Genomic DNA, 24,942 nt, shown 5'->3' on the forward strand with positions numbered 1-24,942 from the left:
GACGAGAGACATAAAAACAGACAGAGGGGGAGAGAGAGAGACGCTGGCTAATGTTTTTTTTATTCACATAATAAATGGAGAGAGAGAGAAAATTATTTCATCACTGCTGTATTACCAGTCCCTGTACAGACACACACACACACACACACACACACCTAACAATAACAGCCAGGGGAGTGAGGGAGGTAGAGAGAGAGAGAGAGAGAGAGAGAGAGTGGTAGACAAAGGAGGAGAATGACAGACAGAGAGAGAGAGAGAGAGAGAGAGCAGATATCATTATGCGTTCTATTTTGGCAATGAGAGGAGACTGCAGTCTAGAGAGGATGATAGGGGGGTATCAGGAGGCTACACACACACACACACATGCACACACACACAACTCTTAAGAGAGCCAACATCAGTGCACGTGTTTGCAAGTGCATGTGTAGGCAGGCGTTTAGACACACACACACACACACACACACACACACACACACACGCTCTGATTCCTATCATAGCTCCTGTGCAACCATCTTGTTCACTTGATAAATGACTTTCCCTCTCCTCTGCCTCTCTTATCCATTTCTAATCCATCTCTTAGCCATCTATCTATCTAACTATCTATCTATCTATCTATCCATCTATCTATTTCACTCTCTGCCTCTGAGTGTGTGTGTGTGTTCAGTGATAGAGAGATCACCTGTAAGTGAAACAGACAAGGCTGATTGCTGCAAGACAGTGATTCACCCAGTTACACACACACACACACACACACACACACACACACACACACACACACACACACACACACACACACTGTGATGAGGTCACTATCCACTGAATGACTCTGAAAGGGTTTCATGATCTGCGGTAGAAAAAACTACTTGCTGATTTTATTTTTCTTTCTTTCTTTCTTTCTTTCTTTCTTTCTTTCTTTACCTTTATTCCCTCCTCCATCCTTCCTTCCTTCCTTCTTTCATTCCTTTCTTGATTTGTTCCTTCACTGTCACTCATTCCTTGATTGCTTCCCTTCCTTTGTCCCTCCCTTCCTTCCTTCCTTCCTTCCTTCCTTCCCTCCTTCCTTCTCCTTTCCTTCTTCCTTTGTTCTTCTCTGCCGCATAAGACAGCATCGTGAGCCCAAAGCAAATCATGCATGAAACTTTTAAGAACAGAAATGCTGATCTGAGAACAGCTTGCCCCTTAAGCTACAGCAACAGCCATGTAATCATTCCACTTCACTAATAATCTGAGGTCAGTACTCGTTTTCTTAAAGTGTTGATGCACACAGCACACAATATGTGAAGGCAGTGAAGCTCGGCAGTGCTGCCTTCAATGGTAATTTGGACAAGAGCAATGGCCAATGTGCATTTTAACATCAATCAAGTATAAACACATTTATTTTGAAACATTAGTATAATTACCATAAACAAATGAGACAATCACAGAGAAGATTTGCAGCCTCGACTGGCCTCTACTCCTCATCCTCCATTGTTTCTCCACCTGGTGGATTTGGAGGGAAATCTGCTGGATCGCTTTATGGCACAAAACAGGAAGAGGTTCTGTTCTTCCAGAGCAAACGGAGCTAAAGCTTTCAGAGTTTCTGGCAGCAGATGGTGGAAAGAGAGAAAAGCCAATGGAAAAATCACTTCCAACAACTTTATCCTCGTCAATACACACAAAAAGAAAACCTTGGACTGAAGAAATGACATAAACACGGATAGAGGCTACCAATCATCTCGACAATGGTCTCATTCGTTTACAGTAATTAGACCAAGGCTTCACATTTAATTTGACAAAGATATATTGATGTTTAAGGCAGTGCACCTTTAAGGCAATGAAGCTTGGCAAATGGATGAAGATTGGCAACTTGGACAAGAGCAATGTGGGTTAAGTAACTGTGTAACAAGGTATGGAGACGCAATTGAAAATAAATTGTGTTGGTCATCATCGTTGGCACATCTACATTTCCTCAAAAAAATCTCTATCTATCTATCTATCTATCTATCTATCTATCTATCTATCTATCTATCTATCTACACAAGAAAAGTCACTATTACTTTCTTCAAAAAGAGCAGTTATCGCCGTATTTTCCAAATATAGGTTTCGATTCTAATCGGCTCAATTTATTTATACTTCCCCCACTTCACATTTCTTTTCTCCTCACACACATCCTCTCCTTCCATCCTCTTATGGTTATTACTGCACCTTCTCTATATTCCTCCACGTCTCCTCTCTTATTTCTCCTCAAATATTTGCACCACCTTGTCTCTCGTCTTCTCCTGATCCCTTTCCTTCACTTTCCTGTCCTCCTCCTACTACTCCTCCCCCTCCTCCTTCTCCCCCTCCTCTGTATTTAATAAATTTCTACATCCACTCTTTCCCTCTCGTCTCCTCTCCATTTTCTGGGTCGAATCATGTCTTCCTCTACCCCCTTTCCTCTCCCTCCTCATCATCTTAATCTTTCTACTCTCCCTCAATATTCCCGCCGCTTTTTCATTTCCTCTGCTATCCTTCCTCCCCCCTTCCTCCTCCTCCACCCCCCCTCGTCTTGTCTCCTTAAAACCTTGATTCCTCCTCTCCTCTCCTCTCCTCTCCTCTCTCCTCTCCTCTCTCCTCTCCTCCGCTCGCCTCCCTCCGCTCTCCAGTCTCCTCGTAATCCTCTCTCCTCCTGCATCACAGGTGAATCAGGTGAATAGGGAGCAAGGGAGCAGTGTGGTCAAAAATGATTCTCCTCCTCTTCTCTGTCTAGGCCCGTATATCCCTCCTCCCCCACTAATGTGTTTTCTCTTCTTCTCCCTCCCTCCCTCCCTCTCTCCCCTACCCTCCTTCCCTCCATTAACCTCCCTCCTCCCTCGCTTCCTCCCTTGCCTCCTCTCCCGTCGCTACGCTCCCTCCCTCCCTCCCAATATCTTTTTCTCATTTCCCTCCCTCACATTATCGCTCCATCCCCTCTCACCTTTCCTACTTACCTCCCTTGCCTCGTTCCCTCACTCCCTCCTCTCCCTCCCTACGCCCCTCCCCGATAATTTTCCCACAATCCCTCCCTCCCTCCCTCCCTCCCTCCCTCCCTCCCTCCCTGTTCTCTCCGTCTCTGTCCGGACCCACAGAGCAGCGCGAGGATCAACATCTCAGAGGGATCCTGTCCGGAGAGGATCATCACCATCACCGGACCCACGGACTGCGTGTTCAGAGCCTTCACCATGATCACATTCAAGCTGGAAGAGGTATAGATACTCCTCTCTCTCTCTCTCTCTCTCTCTTCATCTCCCTCTCTCACTCTTTCCTCTCTTTATCTGTCTCTTTCTCGCCCTCTCTCACTATTTATTTCTCACTTTCCTTCTATTTCTTTCGCACAAGCGCCAAAACTGTGATCCCCTTTCAACTAGAGAAGAGATGCGCACACACAGACACACACACACACACGCACACACACATGATAAAAGGCCCCACACAGAGATTTTTCATTTTCAGAGATTACATCATGAACTTCATGAAACTCAAGCAGAGAGACTTACACACACACACACACACACACACACACACACACTATCACAGCTGCACATACTGTTCACATTAACACACAACCTCTCTCTCTCCTTTTTCTTCCTCTTTTGTGAAAGGTTGCTGTTGATTGAACAGAGAAAACCAATCCTCTCTCTCTCTCTTTCTCTCTCCCTCTCTCGCTCTATCTCGCTCTCTCTCTCTCTGTCTGTCTCTCTCTCTCTCACACACACACACACACACACACACACACACACTCACGCACGCACAGCTCTGAGCTCCCACTGGGGTGCTGAGTTGCTCTGAGTGAAGTGTGTAACCTTTACTTCCTCTACAACATGGCTTCTCCCTGGCAGGGAGCCATTTATTATATGTCTAATGGGACTGCCTGACCTCACACACACAGACACACACATATACGCACGGGCACACAAAAACACACACACACACACAGGCACACTCAAACATGCACACACACATACACACACACAAGCAATCGTTTGTCGGGAGAATTTGACATCAGCAGTGCAGATTGGCTCTTTATCCTTCCATCTCTCTTTCTTTCCTTCCCTCTTCCTCTTCCCTCCATCCTTTGATCATGCTTCAATATCATGAATGACACTGAAACTTTAAAAGGTTTCCTCCATACCATGACTGAATGTTAACCAATTGCATCTATTGTTGAATGTGACAAGATCATCATTTATTTCTAATTTGCCCGAGGAATTATGCATGAGCAGTATGGATTTGCTTTCTAGCCATTGTCTCCTCCTCCTATCCTTCCCTTCTTCTTTCTTTCCTTCCTTCCTTCCTCAATATTAAAAACGCAAAACTGAAACCCGACAATTTAAGAGGTAGATGAAGTTGTGGATGAAATCAATAAAGAAGGGAGTCCTTCCTCGATATTATGATTGTTTAACCAACTGCATTTGTTTAAAGCAAGAGGGAAAAAAATGCACAAATTCTCCTGATTTGCTTAGGGAGAATTAAACAGCAGTGTGACTCCATGTGGGGCGAATTATGACAAAGTGGTTTTGGCTGTAGTGGATTTGAGAGTTTCACTGTCGTTTAAGAACTCAGCGTCGCTCGCTGAGAAATTAAATCCAGACTGCCGACGTTTAAATCTTAGCGATGCTGATGGAGGAAAACAAGATGGATATGAAATGGGAGGAGAGGAGGAGTGGATAGAGGGAGAAATGTGGACAGAGATTTACAGAGTGGGCTAGAAGGGGTCCTGAGGGGATTAAAGACACTATGAAATGAGGGAATGAGTGTGACAGAGATGGAAAGAGAGAGTAAGATGGAGAGAGCAAAGAAGAAAGGTTGGTGAAGGGCTTAAATAAAGTGTGTAGAAGCGAGAAGGAGAGATAGAAAGAGATAGAGACACATAGAGAGTAGGATAAAAAAGTGAATGACTCTGAAATAGAGAGAGATCAGCGAGAGGTAGGAAGAGGGTGATCAAGGGATTAAATAAGGTGTGTAATGAGAGAGAGAAGGAGCAGCAGGGTGATGTAGTGAGAAGAGAAACCTGCTGAAGTGTCCATGAGCAAAATGAATCCCTACCACCCATCTGACTTCACTTTGGAGAGTAGCAAGCAAAAACCTATGAGGATCAATGAAGAATCACAAAAAAAGAGAAAGTGAAAGAGAGACAGAAAGAGTCAGGATGGAAGAATCAAATCTTTCTAGCGATGCCATTGGCTCGCTAGAATGTAAACAACAATTTAAAAATGTCATTACAAAGTGCAAATAATATAATTTGGATGGAGAGCTTGTGAAATTTGTCTCATTTGTCATTACTATAGCAGAATAAAATGGAGCTAATATCACGATTCATTTTTCTGCCCCATGATGCGTATTGTCACATCTTTCTATCATGATATATAAAATTTCGATATATCGTCCCATCCCTAATACATATATATGAGCAAATTATGTAGTGCCTCCCTTGGGCCAGCAGGTGTACTTTTGAAAATGTCAGAACGAGTTTCATCCCTCCCGCAAGTTTTGTCAAAATCTGATAAGCGCAGTCTGAGGTATAACATATGACGGACGATGAGAGGAAGAGTGAGACAAAAGAGAGATGGGAGAGTTGAGAGAGAGGGGAAGATGAAGTGATTAACAAAAGTGTGTAACAAGAGAGAAACACAGAGAGAGACACACGGAGAGAGTTTAGGAGAGAATAGTGAGGTAGATAAAAGAGTAAAAGAGACAGGAAGTTAAAGAGGAGAGAGAGACAAAAGAAAGGAAAGGAGAGAGACAAAGGAGAGAGGGAAAGAGAGAGATACAGAGACAGAGGGAGATAACAGAGCGAGGGAGGCAGTTAAGGAAAAGAGATAAAGAGAAAAAGAAAACAGACCATGAAACACAAGAAAGAGAGATGGACGGAAGCGATGGAGACATGGAGATAAGAGAAAGATGAAGAGAAGAGATGCAGAAAGGATTAAAGAAAATGTGTAATGAGAGAGGAGAGAGATAGAGGAGTGGAGGGAGAGAAAAGAAAAAGAGAGAATCCTTGGGGAAGAACAGGGAGGAAGACAGAGAGCGTTAAATTGAGAGAGAGAAAGAGAAAATCAGAAGAACATGTAGTCATTTCCCCTCCCGGTTATGGGTATTCATCTTTCCACTGCAGTTTATTTTGAAATGCAGGAAAATATGGATGGAAAATAAGACTTTATTTATCCAAAGACGCACACCGGGGACTTAAGCACCCGGCAGTGTTCAAAATAAACTCCATCCTCCTCACTCAAAGCCCCCTCCACTGCAGGCACACACACACACACACACACACACACACACTGCGCGATACAGTGGCAGACACACAACTTCAGCTTTGAAAAAAAGAGAAAACATATAAATATCATCAGCGTCCTGCAGAAACCTCATATGTCCAAAATCGTCCAAAATCTTTGAAGGGATTAAGAAACACAGAACGTTGCCCCCCATTGACAGCAATGCAATTTTGTCATATTACATATTACATGTCCAGTGGCTTTAGCTCGCACCTAGGGTCGCGAAATATTTTTGTACGTGCGTGCGGAACGGCGCCGGCTGTCAATTACGGTGAAGAAAACACAAAAAAAAAAAAAAAAACAGGCAAAAGCTTACGTATGAGGTTTCCGCATGACATGATGATATAAATAAATATGTGCCGGGCGTTCCTGCGGAGGAGGGAGGACATATTTCATTCGGATCACGTTCGTCTGATGGGCAGCCCAGACAAGGCAGTGCTGCTATTTACATTTCAAACGCAGCGAGGGCCCCCAGTCCGGCTCGGCCTAATTGATTGAACCAATCGTATTAGGGCCGGGTGATTTAGGCCGCTATTTATTACCTGAGTTAATTAAAGAGAGAGAGAGAAAGTCTCTTAGAGAATGACTGGAGAGAGAGGGAGAGAGAGAGAGAGAGATGAAGAGAGAGAAACTGGGGGAAAAGAGAGAGCGAGAGAAAGGGGGGTTAGTATGTAATGAGAAAAGAGAGAGAGGGAGAGAAAGTTCGAAACAGAGAGGAGGGGGGGCGAAATAGCTGCTAAAGGGAAAAAGAGAGAATGTAATGAGAGAGAGAGAGAGAGAGAGAGAGAGAGAGAGAGAGAAGCTCGTTCCGACTAATGGACAATAAAGAACAGCAGCTTTAGGCGACAGCAGAACAGACGAAAGGTGAGGGGAGGAGAGGGGTGAAGGGAAAGGCAGAGTTAAGAGAGAGGTGAAGACGAGACGAGACGGTTCTCTCAGCAGCAGGTTTCCCTGTCAGACGGGCCGGATACACTTTTTTTTGTTGACAGCGCTTCGATCCGGTATGGATCTGTGTGAGGCTGAAGAGGAAGATCCACATCGGACTGTCAAGCGTTGTCAATAAAAGGTGCTTGAACTGACTTTGGAGAGTCTGGACTCTTTACAGTGTGAACTGTGAAGCCCCGCAGCTCACCTGGACAAGTGCTGAACTTTGAGTCAAACCAGGCTGATGAGCAGTCAGTGGGTTGCTGGTTCAATTCCCAGCGCTGCCAGTGGCCGACTCTGCCGTAGTGCCCCTGAGCAAAGTCACTAACCTCCATCTCTAGGTACCAACCTTTGTCGAGGAAAGATATTTCAAACTAGCTAATATTAAAGATGCTATATGTAGAATTTATAAACATTAGGGATGGGACAAGATATCAAAATTCAATATATCGCAATACAAAAATGTAACAATATGTTTCATGGGGCAGAAAAATGAATCACAATATTAGCTCCTTTTTATTCTGCTGTAGTAATCACAAATGAGACGCTTGACCATCACAATTTCACAAGCTCTCCATCCAAATTATATTATTTACACTTTATAATGACATTTTTTAAATTGCTGTTTACATTCTAGCCAGCCAATGCCATGACTAGAAAGATTTGTGGCTTTTCTGCACAGTCAGACTTTGCTGACTGTGAAACTTTTTTTTAGTACATTGCATCGTGGTTGTATTGAATCAGATCGTGAGATAAGCCAATCCCTAATAAACATCAATATATCATTGTCACACTAATTGTGACACCTTGTAATGTAAACAAATGAGACCATGGTCGATCTCACACCAGCGGTATTGTTGTTAGTGCTAGTGTTTCTTCAAGAAGAATAAGAGCTGATATATGACTGATTTTTCCATCAGACTTTCACTCGTTGTGCCATGTACCATTGCGTGAACACGCTGAGAGAGCAGCAACCCTTGTCCTGATTTGTGCCATAAAGCAATCTCCCTTTGTGCCGTAAAGCAATTCAGCAGATTTAATGGGAAATCCGACCCAGTGACACACAATGTAAAATGCAGTGTAGAGGCCGGTAGAGTGTTCATAGTAAAGTTTAAAAATTAATGTGTTCATGATTTATTGATGTTAATGATTTATTGATACAGCACCTTTAAGATAAAATACTGATACAACACAATCGTGAGCTGCTTACAATATTATAAAGTGTTGCCTTGTGTAAGTATAGCAATGCATATACTCAGTTGCAGGTTTTTCTCCATCCTGTGGGCAGTTTTAAATGTTGCAGATGCAGGAGTTTTCCAATCTCCATATGAAGTCATCTGATGAAAAAAGATGAAGGCCCATAAAAATCCCATAGTAATGTCAGGTTGTTTGTGACGTGAAGCAAAACAGGATATATTTTGTGATTATCCCGGCATTGGTGGGGTCCTATTCATCAGATTCCATAAGCCAGAGATATCCTCTAAATGAGAGAGAGAGAGAGAGAGAGAGAGAGACGGAGAGAGAGAGACGGAGAGAGAGAGACAGAGAGAGAGAAAGACAGACGTAGACACAGAGAGTAAGTCAAGGTCAGAGAGGGAGACAGTGACAGAGAGAGGGAGACAGAGACATTTGACCAGGGCAAATATAGTCTGTGATCTGCATCGGAATTAAAAGAATGACAGACAAGTTTGGAAGTTGTCTGTTCAATCAACGCTAACCTTTCACTGGCTGGAGCACTGACCTCAGAGAGAGAGAGAGAGAGAGAGAGCAACAGAGAGAGAGAGAGACAGAGAGAGACAGAGAGAGAGAGAGAGAGAGAGGAGAGAGTGAGGCAGAGACAGAGGAAGAGGAGCGATTTTTCTTTATCATCCTTATTTTTTTGTTTGTTTACATTTTTTTTTCTGCTGAGGTGACATGGTGAGTTTTTTTTCTTCCACCTCACCCGCACAGTCTATATATATTTTTTCTTTTGTTTGTGTTTTAGCATTTTCATATGTGCAAATAAATAAACAAACTCTGGAGAACATTAGGAGAGAGAGAGATGGAGTTAGAGAGAGATTTGGGGGAGAGGGAGAGACATTTTGTCGAAAGCTGTTGCATAAATAGCTTTCATTGCTGCTATTTCCATCCTGCACTTTGCCCCCATGTTTTACCATGCATTCATAATCCTTGGGTCTATAAATGATAAAAGCCTTTGTCATGTTGAGCTATTTTTTTGTATCTTATTTTCCGATGAGGGAGTTTGGCTGTTTTTTTCTTTTATATGAGAGCTTTGTCCAGGCCAACGAAAATCTACAAATCAAACAAAGTCAGTGCTTATTAACAGCTGCTTGCCTGAGGAATATGTTTGATTTGCTAAACATGAATTTCATTTTCTATCCATTTCAGAACAAATAAATATTTTCACCACTAGTTGGACCTTTGTGAGGCTGAAACCCTGTTGAATAAACCAAAAGTGGTCCAATATTTTGAATGTCAGACCTTGGTCAAAGAATATTAAAAATTCTTGATCGTGTTTACTGCTTCAGGACAACTGAGATATTCTCAGAAATGTTGTTAAAAACAGGAAAGAAAACGATTTTCAACCAATTTTCAATTAAATAGGCTTAAAACTAACCACAAAATGTATTTGCAAATATGATTTGACCCTCCTGTGTTTAATATGAAATATGACTTGTTTTCAGATGCACCTACAGCACTGATTTTAATGGGCTTATCCCTCTGTGTACGCCAGCAGATGTTACCAATTAAAGTAAAAAACACATTGGGGTAGACAGCACAGATCAGCACAGATCAGTATGCTGCACCGGCATCTGGTGTTCCTTCAGGCAGGTTGAGGGATGACGTAGCACAAAGGGAAATACCTTGAGCCATACCGTTAAAACCTTGTAAGTGTGACTCCAGCCCGTCGTCTCTCTCTCCCTCAGGACCTGGCGGCCTTGGTAGCCAACGGCACAGTGACCAGCAAGCCGCCCGTCACTCTGCGGCTGGTCATCCCGGCCAGCCAGTGCGGCTCCCTCATCGGCAAGGGCGGGTCGAAGATCAAGGAGATCAGAGAGGTGAGTCTTCCCCAGGATGATTTCCAACTGGAAGGTTGGAAGGTGGGCGCCATAAATTAAGTCTGAATGATTTTATAATAGTCTACTGGATATTCTTGTAAATTTTCATGCCTGGACCGGGTCTCCAGATCAACACTGACATCAGTCAGCGGACCAAACATCATAAACATGCATGAGGCAGATGGGGAAAATCATAAAAATCATTGATGAGTTTCCATATTCAGCTATTTTATGATAAATAATTATCTTTGACCACTATTGGCTCTTTGTCAGACTGAAACCTTGTGGAATAAATCAAAAGTGGTCTTATAGACAAAAGCAGTGCAGTGGAGTTACCTGTTTGACATATAAAATACAGGGAGTGGACAAAATATGGGAAACACCACATGAGAAACAACTTTGTAATTAAATCACAATCCCAAAGTCTGCTACAAAGGCAAGTCATATTAACTTGAAATTACCAATTAGCAATACCTGTCAGCTTTAAAAGAAGTCTGACAATCACCACTTTTATATGCAAGTTCTCAAAGCAACTTGAGCAAACTAACAGTCCCAAAGTGTCTGAATATCAGGCACATTGGTCACCAAAACTTCAAAATTAATCAATGTGGCAAGGGAAATAGTCAAGAAAATAGCAGTCAAACACAGTCAAACTACATTGGCAAATCAAAGCCCACAAACAGGAATAGACAGACACATAACAGGATAGTTGCTAAACACCACAAAACTTCAGCCTCAAAAGTTACCACAGAAATAAAATAGCACAAAAGTGAAGAAGTTCAATTCACTTCCCATTTCTTTCCTGTGATTGTCAAAACTTTCTGGCGCTCGGCGTATCGTGTATTAACACATGATCTGACACATGACCTTCTGAACCGTAAACAGAGCTACAAACATTCCCGCAGCTCAGTTCCTGTCAAATCTCTTCCTTATATAACCTCTTTGTTGTCTCTCCTGCTGCCTTTAGCATCTGACATTACTGACATGTTTTCCGCTCAACCTGACGCAGGTTTGGATTGACTCTACAGATAGATTCAGAGGCTTCACGCAGTGTGTGTGTGTGTGTGTGTGTGTGTGTGTGTGTGAGCAGACAACAGGTGCCCAGGTGCAGGTGGCGGGCGACCTTCTCCCCAACTCCACAGAGAGAGGGGTGACGATATCAGGGAGCCAGGACGCCATCATCCAGTGTGTTAAACTCATCTGCACTGTAATCCTAGAGGTACGTGTCCAGGAGGTGTGTGTGTGTGTGTGTGTGTGTGTCTGTACATGTATGCGTATGTGCAGTTGTTTGTGTGTGTCTAGTCCATGGTCGTCTTGATATCCATGGCATCAAAATGTGTGTCTAATAATAATAATAATGATAAACTTTATTTATATAGCACCTTTCAAAACAATTGTTACAAAGAGCTTCACAGCAATTAAAAGCACAGAGTAAAATTATAAGGTAGTGTCGATAAAAACACTACTAAAGCAACAAGAACAATTAAGTAAATAATAAAACAACTGCAAAACAAGGAATAGAAAATAAACATGAATAAAATTAAAATCATTATAAAAAGCCTCATAGAAAGATAAAAACACAAGGAAGAAAAAAAATACAAATAAAAACAAATAAATAGTAAAAATAATGTCTAAAAATGTCAGAACATTTTGTAAGATAGTGTTGATGCATTTATAGAAGACATTGGAATGTACTCATGGACCATGTGACCAGTGAGTGTCGCCATGTTGTCATACGTCCAAACAATGAAAACACATCGCCACTGCGTCTGCGTTGTCTTCCTCTTTGACCTTTTGGACACATTGCACATTAAAAACTTTGATGTTTTCTTGGCCAAATAACAAAAAAATTCAAGCAGAAATTTTGGCATTGTAATCAAGTTGTGCTCACACAGATTCTGACCTCACCCTGATTAAAATAATCTGCCTATGAAGCCGTGATCAGACAGGAGGCTTTTTTCTCTCTGCTGAGACACAAAGCACAGCTGTGAGCGTCGCTAGTGACGGAGAGAGAGAGGAGAGGTCAAAGTGCGCGAGGAGCGTTGCGTCATTCTGGTTGCCGTGCAACCCAAAGTTTGACAACAACTTGCAAGCAGTCTAATTAGCGTTAGATGAGTGAACCTGAAGGAACACAGGGGATAATAATCTGATTGATCCTGAAGAAGAAAATAAGAAGCCTGATGTGAAACGGAGGCTGTGGGTATGTGACGTCTACTTAGGAAGAACAGAGCACAGAGAGTTTGATCCTCTTGTCTAAGAGCTTTGCCTATAGTGCCGAGTTCAACGTCTATTTTCCACTGACGTAATGCCCAGCGTGGTCCAAAACATGAGGTGACACACAATAAAGTGTCCCATGTGAACACGGCCTAAAGTGTTTGCATGAGATTTGCTGCATTCTGAGTATAGCCTTAATCAGATTTATATACATCTATATCAGATGCTTATAAACGTACCTACTGTGAGAATATTTAGAATTTAAAATGGATCCTCTTACATATCTGGTAATGCTTGATCTTGGCACAACAGAAATATTCAGGTTTTCCCCAAACAATAAAATCTGTTCACCATACTGAAGATTTCTTCCAATCCAGCAGCCAGCTGCTCAAACTAATTAACTCACAAATACATGACTGAATCAGCACCGGCACCTGAGAGTAAATCCTACTAAAGGAAGATTTTGCCATAAAGCGAACAAACACAAAAACTAGAAGGGCACTCAGGGAGCGCAGACCTCCGTCAAGGTTCGTGCTATTATTGTTTTTTCGTGAGTCGGATCCGGATCCGCTCCAAAATTTAATGGGTTCTTCCTTGGCCTATGCTACACCCTTCCACGAAGTTTCATGAAAATCAGGCCAGTAGTTTTTCCGTAATCCTGCTAACAGACAGACAAACAAACAGCAACGAAAACATAATCTCCTTGGCGGAGGTAATAATGCTTCTCTGTTCATGTCAAATCATGTTATTTCTTCTGCTGAATGGGTGTAGTAGCTGGATATTTCCCATTCGGAGCGGTATTTCGTTCAGACGTTTATATGAACAAGACTCAACTCAAGGCATTTTTATATCATTCCTGTCAGAGGGAGCCATGCAAAAAACGAACATGAGCTTCACTCAGTCTTTCTTTCTCACTGAAGTATTGTTTATGATCAGTGACAAGCAAGAGAGGAAGATTCAACAGCTGCTCTCTCTCTGATGCAAACTGACTAATATGAAAGACTATACATTAAGAGCAGAGCAGTAAAGGTAATTGTTTAACAAATAAAACACCCATGAGTTTTGTATAGAAGTCTACCTGTCTGCTCTCTATTAAGATCACATAAAGCGTTTATTATGAGATACAGTCACCTTTCCAATAATCTTCAAAATGGAAACACTGAAATCTATAATTCATGATTGTATTCTAATTAATCGGAGGGAGCAGTCGTTAAGACGAGCTCTGTCTCAGAGATTAGAAGTGGAAACAGTGAAATCAAAGGCTTCGGGGGCTCATTGGTATTCCGAGCACCTTAATCTGGGATGGAAAAAAAAGAAGAGTGAGAGAAAGAAAAGAAATAAAAATGCTGACCTTAGCTAAACTCATTCACTTTCAAGTGGTGGTGCAATCAAAGAGTTTACTCTGTCCAAGTTAAGTCCCTCCATTCCTACTTTCTTTTTATCTTCAAAAAATTATTTTGATCTACTTTTACCCTGCGATGGGCTGGCGACCTGTCCAGGGTGCCTCGCTGCCTTCCACCCAGTGCATGCTGGGACAGGACCCTGGAAAGGCTTAAGTGGGTAGAAGAAATGAATGAATGAATGAATGAATGAATGATCTACTTTGCAAGGTCGAGTTGTCCTTGTACAGCACTTTGAAATCTACAATCTAACCTTGTAGATTCCTCCTGCATCTATCCTACTGTTTCTATCAATTGTTTCTTTCATGTTACCCAGTAGAACTAAATTAGCATACTGTAACACAAAACTTTACTGTCTTTACTGTCTTGTATGTATGACTTGTTACTTCTAACTGTTAACATTAGAATGTTGTTACTTTTATTTTTCTTTAATATTGTTTCATGTTGTTTTTGTTAGGGAAAACAACTAGAAAAAAGTGAAAATCTCACTGCTGGATATCAATGAGACTGGGTTACTCTTTTAAAAACAGTAGCAGTCTTGCATTGCATTTGTAAACAATGATCAACAACAGCTGGCAGGACAAGTCACTGCTGCTGCATGTTTTTGAATTGGATAATACAAGTTACTTTCAATCAAGAGTAACTTTGTAACATAACTAGGTGCTCTTTAAGTTATGTCATATGTTTAACAGTCTAAAGTCCTGTGTATTTATTGTACTTGACACTTCAAGTGATTCTGATTCTCATCCTTTCTTCCTTTCTTTATTTTCTTTTTCATTCCTGCTCCTCCTTTTCTCTCCTTCCCGCTCTGTAGTCTCCTCCCAAGGGAGCGACTATTCCATACCGACCCAGCCCCACCCCAGGGACCGTGCTGCTGTCAGGGAACCAGGTAAACTGGCGGATGATGATGATGATGATGATGATGATGATGATGATGATGATGAACTCGTTACTCCATTAGGAAATCATTTTGCATCCTTGAAGCCGTAAGATAAGCTGCAACACAGCAGAAAACATAAGAAACACCACAGAATGTTATAAAAAAAAAAGGCACAAATTCATGAGACCATAATATAGATGATAAATGATCATTATAAATATATACATATACAAATTAGCTACAATATCTTTATACCAAAGGACTTAGCTGTGGCTTTAGGATAGCTTTAGGATGGATGGATGAATGGATGGATGGATGCTGGGATGGAGAGAAGGAGGAAGGGAAAGAGAGAAAGCAAGAGTGGGTGGGAGTTAGGAAGAAAGATAGATTAAACAAAGGGGATAATGGAGGGAAGGATGGATGGAGGCATGTACAAATGGATGGATTTATAGATGGAGGGGGAGAAAGAAGGGATGACAGAAGGATGCATAGGAGGAGAGGAAGGGAGGGAAGCAGGAGGAAAGGAGGGAGAGAGGGATGGGAGGAGGATGGATTATTGGATTGACAGATGGTTGTAGGGAGAGAAAGAAATTATGGATGGATGATAGATGGATGTAGGGAAGGATTGAGGAAAGGAGGGAGTAATGGACGGATGGATGGATAGATAAATAATTTATCGTCACAGAATTGGCTTTAGTTTGCCTTTTGAATGTTGCAGAAAATGCCCACTTGTTCCCTCACACACACACACACACACACACACACACACACACACATATACAAACACACACACACACACACATATACAAACACACACTTACACTTTGACTTACACAAAGGCAAACAGCCAGCATTCCAACACTGAGGCTGATAGGCAAGCAAAGGGACAAGTAAAAAGACAGATGCAGGGATACGCACACACACACACACACACACACACACACACACACACACACGCTTGTTAAATGTCTACTTGATGTGTCATGCAGTGTGAATGGCAGCTTCCATCACCACCCAACCAATAGAGACCAAATGAGGCTTTCTCAGTAATGTTTATTCATTACAAATCACGACTATTCATCAGCTAGATGCAAATACGCACGCAAGAGAAATAAAACTGGTCTGTCTGAATGTGTGTGTGTGTGTGTGTATGTGTGTGTGTGTGTGTGTTCAGCAGCAATAATATCATGATCGTCTTCTGCATGAATATGCAACGTTACTGCCATCTCCTCATTAGAGCCGGTTCCACAATAGAGGATTAATTTGGGTGATTCTGCTTTTTCAACTAACGAGAAACTTGGAGTCCACTTTGTATCTTTATAGCTGCAGTCATTTTGAGGGGAATTCCACCAAAAATGTACTTTTAGGTTGGTTGAGGACAATTGCTTTAGTTTTAACACATTCTTAAAAAATGGTGTCTACTTGTAAAAGAAGCCTTAGCACACGTAAAAGTCAGTTTGGTCGCATTTTAAATAACTAATTGCATGAAGTGTTGCAGCTGCAGTATGCTGAATGATAATGCATGCTGCCTTAACATGGAGGAGCTCAGTCAGGACCGTCTTGGTTCACTGGAGCTGAAGCACCTGACGTACTGGCGATGTCTCAGATGATATTAGACAAGTCCCGACTCTGACCACTTTTAAGTCAAAGCTTAAAACTTTCCTATTTTACACTGCCTACTCTACCCTGTAATGGCTAAAAACGTATCTTTTCAGCTTAGCTTTTAAATAGCCTTCATTTTAACTGCTTCTGTTTAGGATCCCAACAGAGCTGACACGGGCAAGTACGAATTTTCATTCTTCTTGTCCAGGTAATGCTTACTTGCACATGAGTGAACACTATAGGTGGTGGGGGGGGGGGCTAGATGGCAAAGCTTTATCTAGGAACTCAAGAGCTAGATGACAGAGCTTTATCTAGGAACTCAAGAGCTAGATGGCAGAGCTTTATCTAGGAACTCAAAAGAGCTAGATGACAGAGCTTTATCAAGGAACTCAAAAGAGCTAGATGACAGAGCTTATCTAGGAACTCAAGAGCCAGATGACAGAGCTTTATCAAGGAACTCAAAAGAGCTAGATGACAGAGCTTTATCTAGGAACTCAAGAGCTAGATGGCAGAGCTTTATCTAGGAACTCAAAAGAGCTAGATGACAGAGCTTTATCAAGGAACTCAAAAGAGCTAGATGACAGAGCTTATCTAGGAACTCAAGAGCCAGATGACAGACCTTTATCTAGGAACTGAAAGGAGCTAGATGGCAGAGCTTTATCTAGGAACTCAAAAGCTAGATCAGCTTTATCTTTACCCTGTATGATTCTCATCCATCTGTGGACCAAGAGGAGAGTCTATGAGTCTTGTCTGCCTTAGGCAGTGAGATCTGACGTAAATATCAGATCAAGAGTAGAATCAGGAAGGACAGGGGATAAGAAAATTAAAGAAAAACATATGGCTTCACTCAAAATGTGCATCTAAAAGTAGGAATATTTGTTGTGTTCTTTTATCTTTCTATTTCACTTGATTTGAACTGCACTAGTTTACTTTTTAAGTCGTTTATCTTTTTATCTCTTTATTACTCTGTAAAGCACTTTGAATTGCCTCAGTGTATGAAATGTGCTATACAAATAAAGCTGCCTTGCCTTGCCTTGCCTTGCCTTGCCTTTGACTTTCAACTTCCTCGCCTGATCTTCTAAACTGGTTTGAGACAGTTTAATTGGGGCTGAATTTGGACGATCCAAGCATATTGACCCGGTTTAGCCCCAATTAGGGCTTTCCACACAGTTTGTACAAAACCAAGGTTAAAATCCTGCATTTTTAAAGATTTTTCCCAGTAGGTTTTTCAAAGTACCTTGAGCTCTGAAAAAGTTTTCAGGGACAGAAACTCTGATGCTTAATTGGTTGAAGAAATCTTGCTGTGTGCATTCAGCCTAAGCGGTGCATCGAAGCTTAGCGGCATGCAGGTTGGCATTTGGTCAGTTCAAGCAATGGATGATTTTCCCTGAGAGAGTGGCAGGAGTGAGATTGTATGTACTTGGTTACACATCATTGGACTGTAACAGAGATTGTTTGGAGATTGACTTGCCCGTGGATGTCTCTCTGCGTAGCTGTTTGGGGCAGCAGGGTGGCTGGGGCTGAACCCTGCAAGGATGAAAGGTGTCACTACAGTCAGCAGAGAAATGAGTGTGCCAGACATCGAGAACACCTTCCTCATATTAAGTTGCAGCCTGTTGTGCCCCAATTCATATTTCGACTGCCTCAAGACTTAAAAATCCTCCTTTAACCCGCTGTCCCCTGATCTGGAATGTGAAATCAATATTACACTGTAGGTGCATCAATAAAACAAGGTCACTTTATCTCAGTGGTTCATCACAAAGTCTATTGATGTAGACTGTCTTTTGTGTGGAAAGTCTATTGCTCTCCAACCTTCAGTTATGCGACTAACTGGTTGATAAAAAAAAAACAAAGAATTCACACAGTGGCAGTTGGTGTTCATTCTGCTGAATGGGGAAAATGGCAGCCAATGGGATCAGTAAACGGACCTGAGATTGCTCGATTCAACCGGACGACAATTCAGTCAGATGAAACCATTAGTTATTTATGATCCCAAGACGTCAGCTATATGGCAGAGGCTCCGGTTAGGCCCGGGCAATTTGGAGGCTAACACAGTGCCAACACATCACAGCTTTTATCATTTACTGTGTATACGAGCCACTGTGTGACAACTAAATTTCCCCTCAGGGATCTATACACTATCCATTCTATTCTGTTCTGTTCTAGCTCATATACTCCTCCGCCAATAAATAGGAAGCTAAATGGACTTCTTATCTCTTTTGGATTACTGGGTTTGATTCATGCTGCCGTACAAAACCAAAGAGCAGTAACTTGTGTGAGGAGCGAAACTGAGAAAAATGATTTCAACGCTCATCTCCTGCCCCGACAAAAGTATTGTTGATACAGAACTGGGCTGTATATTATTCAATGGCATTTATGTTTTGTTGTGATGAAACCCGAGTCATGACCTTTGACCCTTTAAAATACACAAAAATTGTATACCTTTGTAGTGCAGTATGGATCCTTAACCTAAAATATAAAGGTTAAAGAAAAATGACAGTATAGCTAAATAAAGGTGCCTGGAACCGAAAATGGTTATTCAGATAGAAGAAGAATTTCTGGTTCCACAAAGAATCAATAACTATATTCAATAACCTTTTAATATTAAAAGGTTCTTTGTCCTTTTAATACTAAAAGGTTCTTCATTCTTAGTTATTGGATGTGTATTGGATTAAATGTGGAAAATAACCAATCCCCTCCATAGTATATATTGTGCAATTGCAAATGAGGCTATACAAGGACAGATAAACAAAAACACAAGTCAGGTGTCTAAGCAAAGGAGAGCAGAAATGGTTCTTTAAAGAACCTTGGTTCTTTGTGGAACCAGAATCGGTTCTTCTACGGCGTCACTCCAAAGAACCATTTTCAGTTCCAGTTCACACCTTCATGTTCTGTGTGTAGATTCATAAATTCTGGCAGGGACAAAGACTTAGAGTTTCCACTTGGTGAAATCATGCGACTGTTTGGGTTTCATGAGTTTCATTCATTTCATTGGTCTAACCTTAGTGCTGACTGTGCTTGTGTCTCTCTGTGCTGGTTGAAGGTGTTCGAGGCGTCGGACTTTGGCTCTCACCCCCTATTCTCTGTGGCACAGGGAGGAGTGGACCTGCAACAAGTGAGTATGGCCGCCTGGGGTCAAGTGTCAAGGGGCAAGGGGCATTTATCAGAGGGGGAAATAAAGAGAAGACAGTATTGTCTCGAGAGCCAGAACTAGGAGTACAACTCATTGCTTCTCCCAGATCTGGGCACTTGTGACATACTGCAACCAATATTTTACTGTTTTATTAGCTAGAGGAAGTGATTTTAAAAGAAGGTTTTTTACTTCATCAATGCCATGTTCATCTTCCAACAAGTTGCCTTTTACCCAGGCTTTCAAAAATATAAAACCATGTGAAGAGTTCCACTTCAAAATGCAATATATTCATTTTGAAAAATAAATCACTTCATCATTTACTGTCCCTAAAAAGTGAAGGACCCCATCAAGTGTCATTTTTGTCAGCCAAGGACATGAATTGCTTACTGTCCTCAATAAAGCAGCCTAATTTGTTTTAATTTTGTGATAAATCAATCGGCGCGTGTGTCTTCTTGGAAGGAAACTCTTCATTTGCTGCCCTGAGCCTCACAGGTAAACAACCAGCTCCCTGGAGCCGGGGACAGAGCCAAAGGACTCAGATTCAATCACACGTCTATTGCACTGTGAATTCACACACCGCTGCAGCCGGCAATGACATTGTAAAAAACAGATGGTCAGAATGGTCAAGGATCCTGGATTAACACCTCTGCACAGGGTATATCACTCCTCTTTTTCACATGGAAAGTTTAAAAACTGCAGAAGGACTAAGTAAACCAGGTTAAGTAAGGATACAAGCCCTGGAGCAATGTATTAAAACAGATACAGAGAGAGAGAGAAAGAGAGAGAGAGAGAGAGAGAGAGAGAGAGAAAGAGAGAGAGAGCTGGAGGGAGAGGAAGAGGTAAAGAGAGACAGGAAAAGAGAGAGGATGAGGAGAAAGTGAGAGGAGGAGGTGGAGGAGGAGGAGAGAGACTGATGGAGAAAGGGTGAAAAAGGTAAATGGATATATAGACAGACAGAAAAGGAGGTGAGAGAAAGAGAGGGAGGGGGAAGAGAGAAAGGGAGAATCATGAGGGAGAGAAAGAAAAAGAGAGAGAAGAGGAGAGAGAGGGACTGAAAGGCACAGAAACAGAGAGGCACAGAGCATGAAGCCCGGTTGTTGAATATCTCCCGCCGTGTCAGTTTTATTCTGCCTGGTGAGTTTAACGGCTGTTAAAAGCAGAGAGAAGTCAACCATCTCACACTCAATAGCTCAACCTACCAGGGAGCACATCTGTTAAGGGATAATTACTATTTTTTCGTGTGATGTTTGAGTGATTCTTTGGTGTGAAAGCAGTGTAAGGGCCAGGTGAAACTGGAGTAGATGGCTCGGCTGTCTCGTAATAGCCGTACAAACATCCGCTGAATTTTGCCGCCACTATTGCCCAAATGAATAGGAGTCACAGGGCAATTCTCTGTGCTTGGATTACAGTTATATACAACAGGGAGTTTCAATAAAGCAGTCAGACCGGTTGAAAGTGTGTTCAAACAGTGCTAATAATTCCTATAAAGCACGGCTGGCTGTGTGTTATCAAAAATGGAATTGGTTGCTATGCCAGCTCTTGTAGCAACCAGACAGCTAGTTAGCAGTATTTCTCTTATTTCCTTCCTGTTTATTCTTACATTACTCTGAAGAATGCTTGTCAGGGCTGCTTTGCTGTCTTCTGTGTGTCTTCATAGTGACAGAAATCAAACATGACCACCAATAATAACAGAAGTTAAGTAAATACTTCCGCTTTACATCCGGTTTCTCTATGCTAGCCAAAGCTAGCGAGCTCCGTTAGAGAAGAATAAAAGCCGTACACATGCAACTGTTCTACGAAAGCCACAACACCCACAAATGCTTGCATGGGCCGCTTTCTTATTGGTATATGAAAGCAATCCATGCAATAATTCAAGAGTTAATTTTTGCATCAATAAATTTTGACCTTACTAAGTAGTATTATTTTTTCCTCGATTGCACCTGCACCAAGAAACTCAGGCGCGTAGGCAGATTTTTGCCATTAATCTCTCCAAGATTCCCTATAGCTGTTTCAGGACAGTGTGATGAATTGTCTGGGTGCTGGCAGTACATCACAGTGTGGTCAGGTCAGATACATGCAGTAATGTTAAATCTATGTATCGCTATAGTGGCTTTCATACTTTTTCTCAGGAGACACACATCTCAAAAAAAATATTTAAGAGTTTCATTCAAAATAAGAAATCCACCATTTCAAATTTTTTTTAGAAAAAATCATTGCCTGCATAAAAGCAAAACTCAGTGAAATATTATGGAACTTCTTAGCTATCTGAAGACATTTGCTTACAAAATATGAACATTTTAGAGCATGTAATCATCTGTATTTTTGAAGTATTAAGTAATGCATCAAGCAACTTTTTTTTTCTCAAAATGGATTATTTGGGAATGAAACACATAATTTCCCCAGGACTTCAAACGATAGACACTGAACCCACAATCATTACTTACATAATCATTTTAAGTAACTCAGCTAAATTCCTAAATTGTAAATGTAAATGCTGTTCATCCACTTGCCTACAGTATCTTATCAGCATATCTTACATTATAAGGATGTGAGTATGACATTGCAATATTGCATAGCTGGCAGCTTCATACAGAATTCTAATTTTCCTGTCAAAAACCATCAGATTTCTCTCCAGTATAACATGGGGACCCAGTTTCATCTTCCTGCGTTCTGCCTTTGTCTTTGAAAACTGGTGGAATGATTCACGGTATCATGGTTTGTCACTGTTGGCTAAAATTAGCCGTATCACAGGAAGGCTAAACTGGGAAGGCATGTGATTGAGAGCGGGGGGAAACAGAGTGCTTGGTGACAGGAGTGAAGAGGTGTAAACTGACAGAAAGAAACATGCACACCAACTCACTGATTTACTGTATCTTTACTGCAATTGCCTGTCGAGGGCAGTTCAGACAAAACGACTGGAGTGGAGTAAATGCTCGCCATCCGGTCGGAGAGCATTTACTCACTAGACAATGGGGCAAAGATGGGTCGACACATACGAGGGTCACACACTGCCCGATTTTGTCATTCAAAAACATTTCACATTTCTCCAGTTCACTGAATATAAAATCATTAAGTAGGTACATTTTAATTTACATTACAAATGTATTTTGAAGTGACATTATAACAAGGATAACATTGCTGATTAAATTTTGTATGAGACTTCTTTCACTTAATTTGTAATTGCATACTTATGTGAATTTATCCAGGCACGTTGCCATTTTATAAAATTTTTATAAAATTGTATAGCAACAGTCAGTGTTGTACAGAAGCCAGGCTGGGCCAGACTAAATCAAACATTTTTAAACCAAGATTTAAAAAAAAAATCTTTTCAGACTCCAGGTGGTCTGGAGTCGTCAGGTGGCCAAAGTCTCCAGTCTTAAAAATCGTTTAGTGTTACCTAGCCTTTACTGGCTGAATGAATAACTTAAAGGAAGACAGACTGACTGACTAATTAAGATAATTGACTGACTGACTGACTAATTAAGAGAATTGACTGACTGACTGACAGAGACAAATTCGGACTGGCAGACACTGGCAGGCGTACACAAAGGTTAAACGACACAGACAGACTTAACATGAACTATAACAAAGTCAGACAAGCCAAGGAAGTCAGTGGCTTACATGCAGATTCACTGTCTATCTTACAGACGAATTGCCAGACAAAGGCAGAGAGATTGACAGAGAGACACTGAGACAGGCTGACAAATGGGCGTAGGGTTAAAAGACAGAGAAAGACAGATATGTACAAACTAGAATAGAGGAGCACTTTACTCCATCACACTGACAGCTCTGCCTGCTCGAGAGCCAACTTTAGCTAAGTGGTGGTGTGTGTGTGTGTGTGTGTGTGTGTTTGTGTGTGTGTTTGCGCACGCAGCTCTGTTTGGCAGGCAAGGGTGCCTTGGGAGTGTCAGCTAAGACAACAGTAACACTAGCTAATGGAGGTTCCGCTGGGGTGATGGGAGGATTGTGGGAAGGAGGGATGGAGTGACAGGGTAGAGACCGAAGGAGAGAGGGAGGGAAGGAGGGAGAGAGAGAGTCAAAAGGCAGAGGCAGAGGGAGGAATAAGTGAAGAGAAAACGAAAACTGTAGAAGCTTGTGTCACAAATGTCCGACCAACCACATCTAGAGCCGTCATGGAGGTCCAGGGGAGAATTGGCTGTGCGCAAATAATGACTAAATATGTAAGAGCTGGGCTACAATGTTGTAGCTAAGTAAAAGCAAATAGTCTGATAAGGTCATTTTGTTTCCAAATCTAAGCTACTGTGACACGAGAAACTGTCCTGTCTTTCGTCCTAGCCTCTTCTCCAGAGTTGTAGCTGTAGAAGAGTCGGCTCAGCTAACCTGAACAAACAGCTGCTTTTTGACTTTGTTAGCTAACTAACTACAAGGGAAAAAAACTGACGCAATTTCAGCAGGAGGCAGATGGATGCTCTTCAGAAAAAAACGTTTAGTGATGCAGTAAAAACCAACGTGTTTCCTCGATGAAGGCATGCTGCCAAAATTAATTGGTTTTTACTGCATCAATAAAAGTTTTTTTTGAAGAGCATCCATTTGCCTGAAATTAGCAGATTTTTTTTCCTCTTTAGCTAACTAATGAGCCAGCAAAATAATTTAGTAAAGTAAACAAAATTAATATTAACATGTAACTACTAGCCACTGCTAATGCTATCTTCTATTAGATACATTAGCTTGTATGTCTTGTCGTTTACAACAAGACAGTGATAGTTAGCTGATCAGATACTATGGTTAGCTAGCTAACAAGCTGACATTATCTAAACACAAAATTGATTAACTATCAGTGGAGAAATTATCAGTTACATACGTTTAGAAACAGAATCAGCAGCACACTGTTGCCCAAGAGCTGAAGACCTCCAATATGGCCGCCAGAGGGTGTGTTACATCACCTGAAAGCCCTCTATAGGGAGGGAGCTAGGGAGAAATGGGAGTAGCAGACAGAGGAGGAGAGGGAGGGATAAAGGAGGAGAGCGATAGAGGAAATATGAGAGGAAGAGAAAGGGATGAAGAAGGGGGGGGAAGAGGAAGGGATGGATGAAGGGAAGAAGAGAGAAGAAAAGGATAAAACAGAGGAAAGGGATAGACAGAGCAAGGGGGGAGAGAGAGAGAGAAAGGCATGTGTAGGGATAAAGGAGGAGAAGGATAGCGGGAGGGATGGAGAGAGATTGGATGGCTGGGGAGAAAGAGGGAGTCATGGGGAAGGAGAGTGACAGAAGGAGGGATGGAAAGAGGGTTAGTGCAGAGTTAAGTGGTTGTGTGAGGCGATTAATGCTTTTTATTCATTATTTACAGTCATGCAGAGTAGGCCTACATTCAGAGGGAAAGCAGAGAGGGAGGGAGTAATGGAGAGAGAGAGAGAGAGAGAGAGAGAGAGAGAGAGAGAGAGAGAGAGAGATGAGGGTATCAGCAGGAAGGTTCATTTATTTGGGTGGGTGTAATCTCT

At 41.7% G+C, this 24,942-nt stretch overlaps 1 protein-coding gene across 1 annotated transcript in view; it reads left to right on the top strand.

Annotated features, from left to right (window-relative positions):
• The window catches only part of LOC139644368 (poly(rC)-binding protein 3-like), a gene marked incomplete at its 3' end in the record, with an annotated part of 40,571 nt that overhangs the window by 9,299 nt on the left and 6,330 nt on the right, over nucleotides 1-24,942 (top strand). Inside the window, exons 4-8 of the mRNA XM_071519728.1 lie at nucleotides 3,087-3,203; nucleotides 10,124-10,255; nucleotides 11,346-11,474; nucleotides 14,684-14,758; nucleotides 19,395-19,466. Coding sequence (XP_071375829.1) covers nucleotides 3,087-3,203; nucleotides 10,124-10,255; nucleotides 11,346-11,474; nucleotides 14,684-14,758; nucleotides 19,395-19,466 — 525 coding nt within the window. The remainder of the gene's footprint in view (nucleotides 1-3,086; nucleotides 3,204-10,123; nucleotides 10,256-11,345; nucleotides 11,475-14,683; nucleotides 14,759-19,394; nucleotides 19,467-24,942) is intronic.

Source organism: Centroberyx affinis, unplaced genomic scaffold (genome assembly GCF_046629955.1).
Source record: "Centroberyx affinis isolate AG114_WGS23_722 - 3 ecotype Tasmania unplaced genomic scaffold, CSIRO-AGI_Caff_v1 ptg000724l_1, whole genome shotgun sequence".
In the NCBI taxonomy this organism is placed as follows: Eukaryota; Metazoa; Chordata; class Actinopteri; order Beryciformes; family Berycidae; genus Centroberyx; species Centroberyx affinis.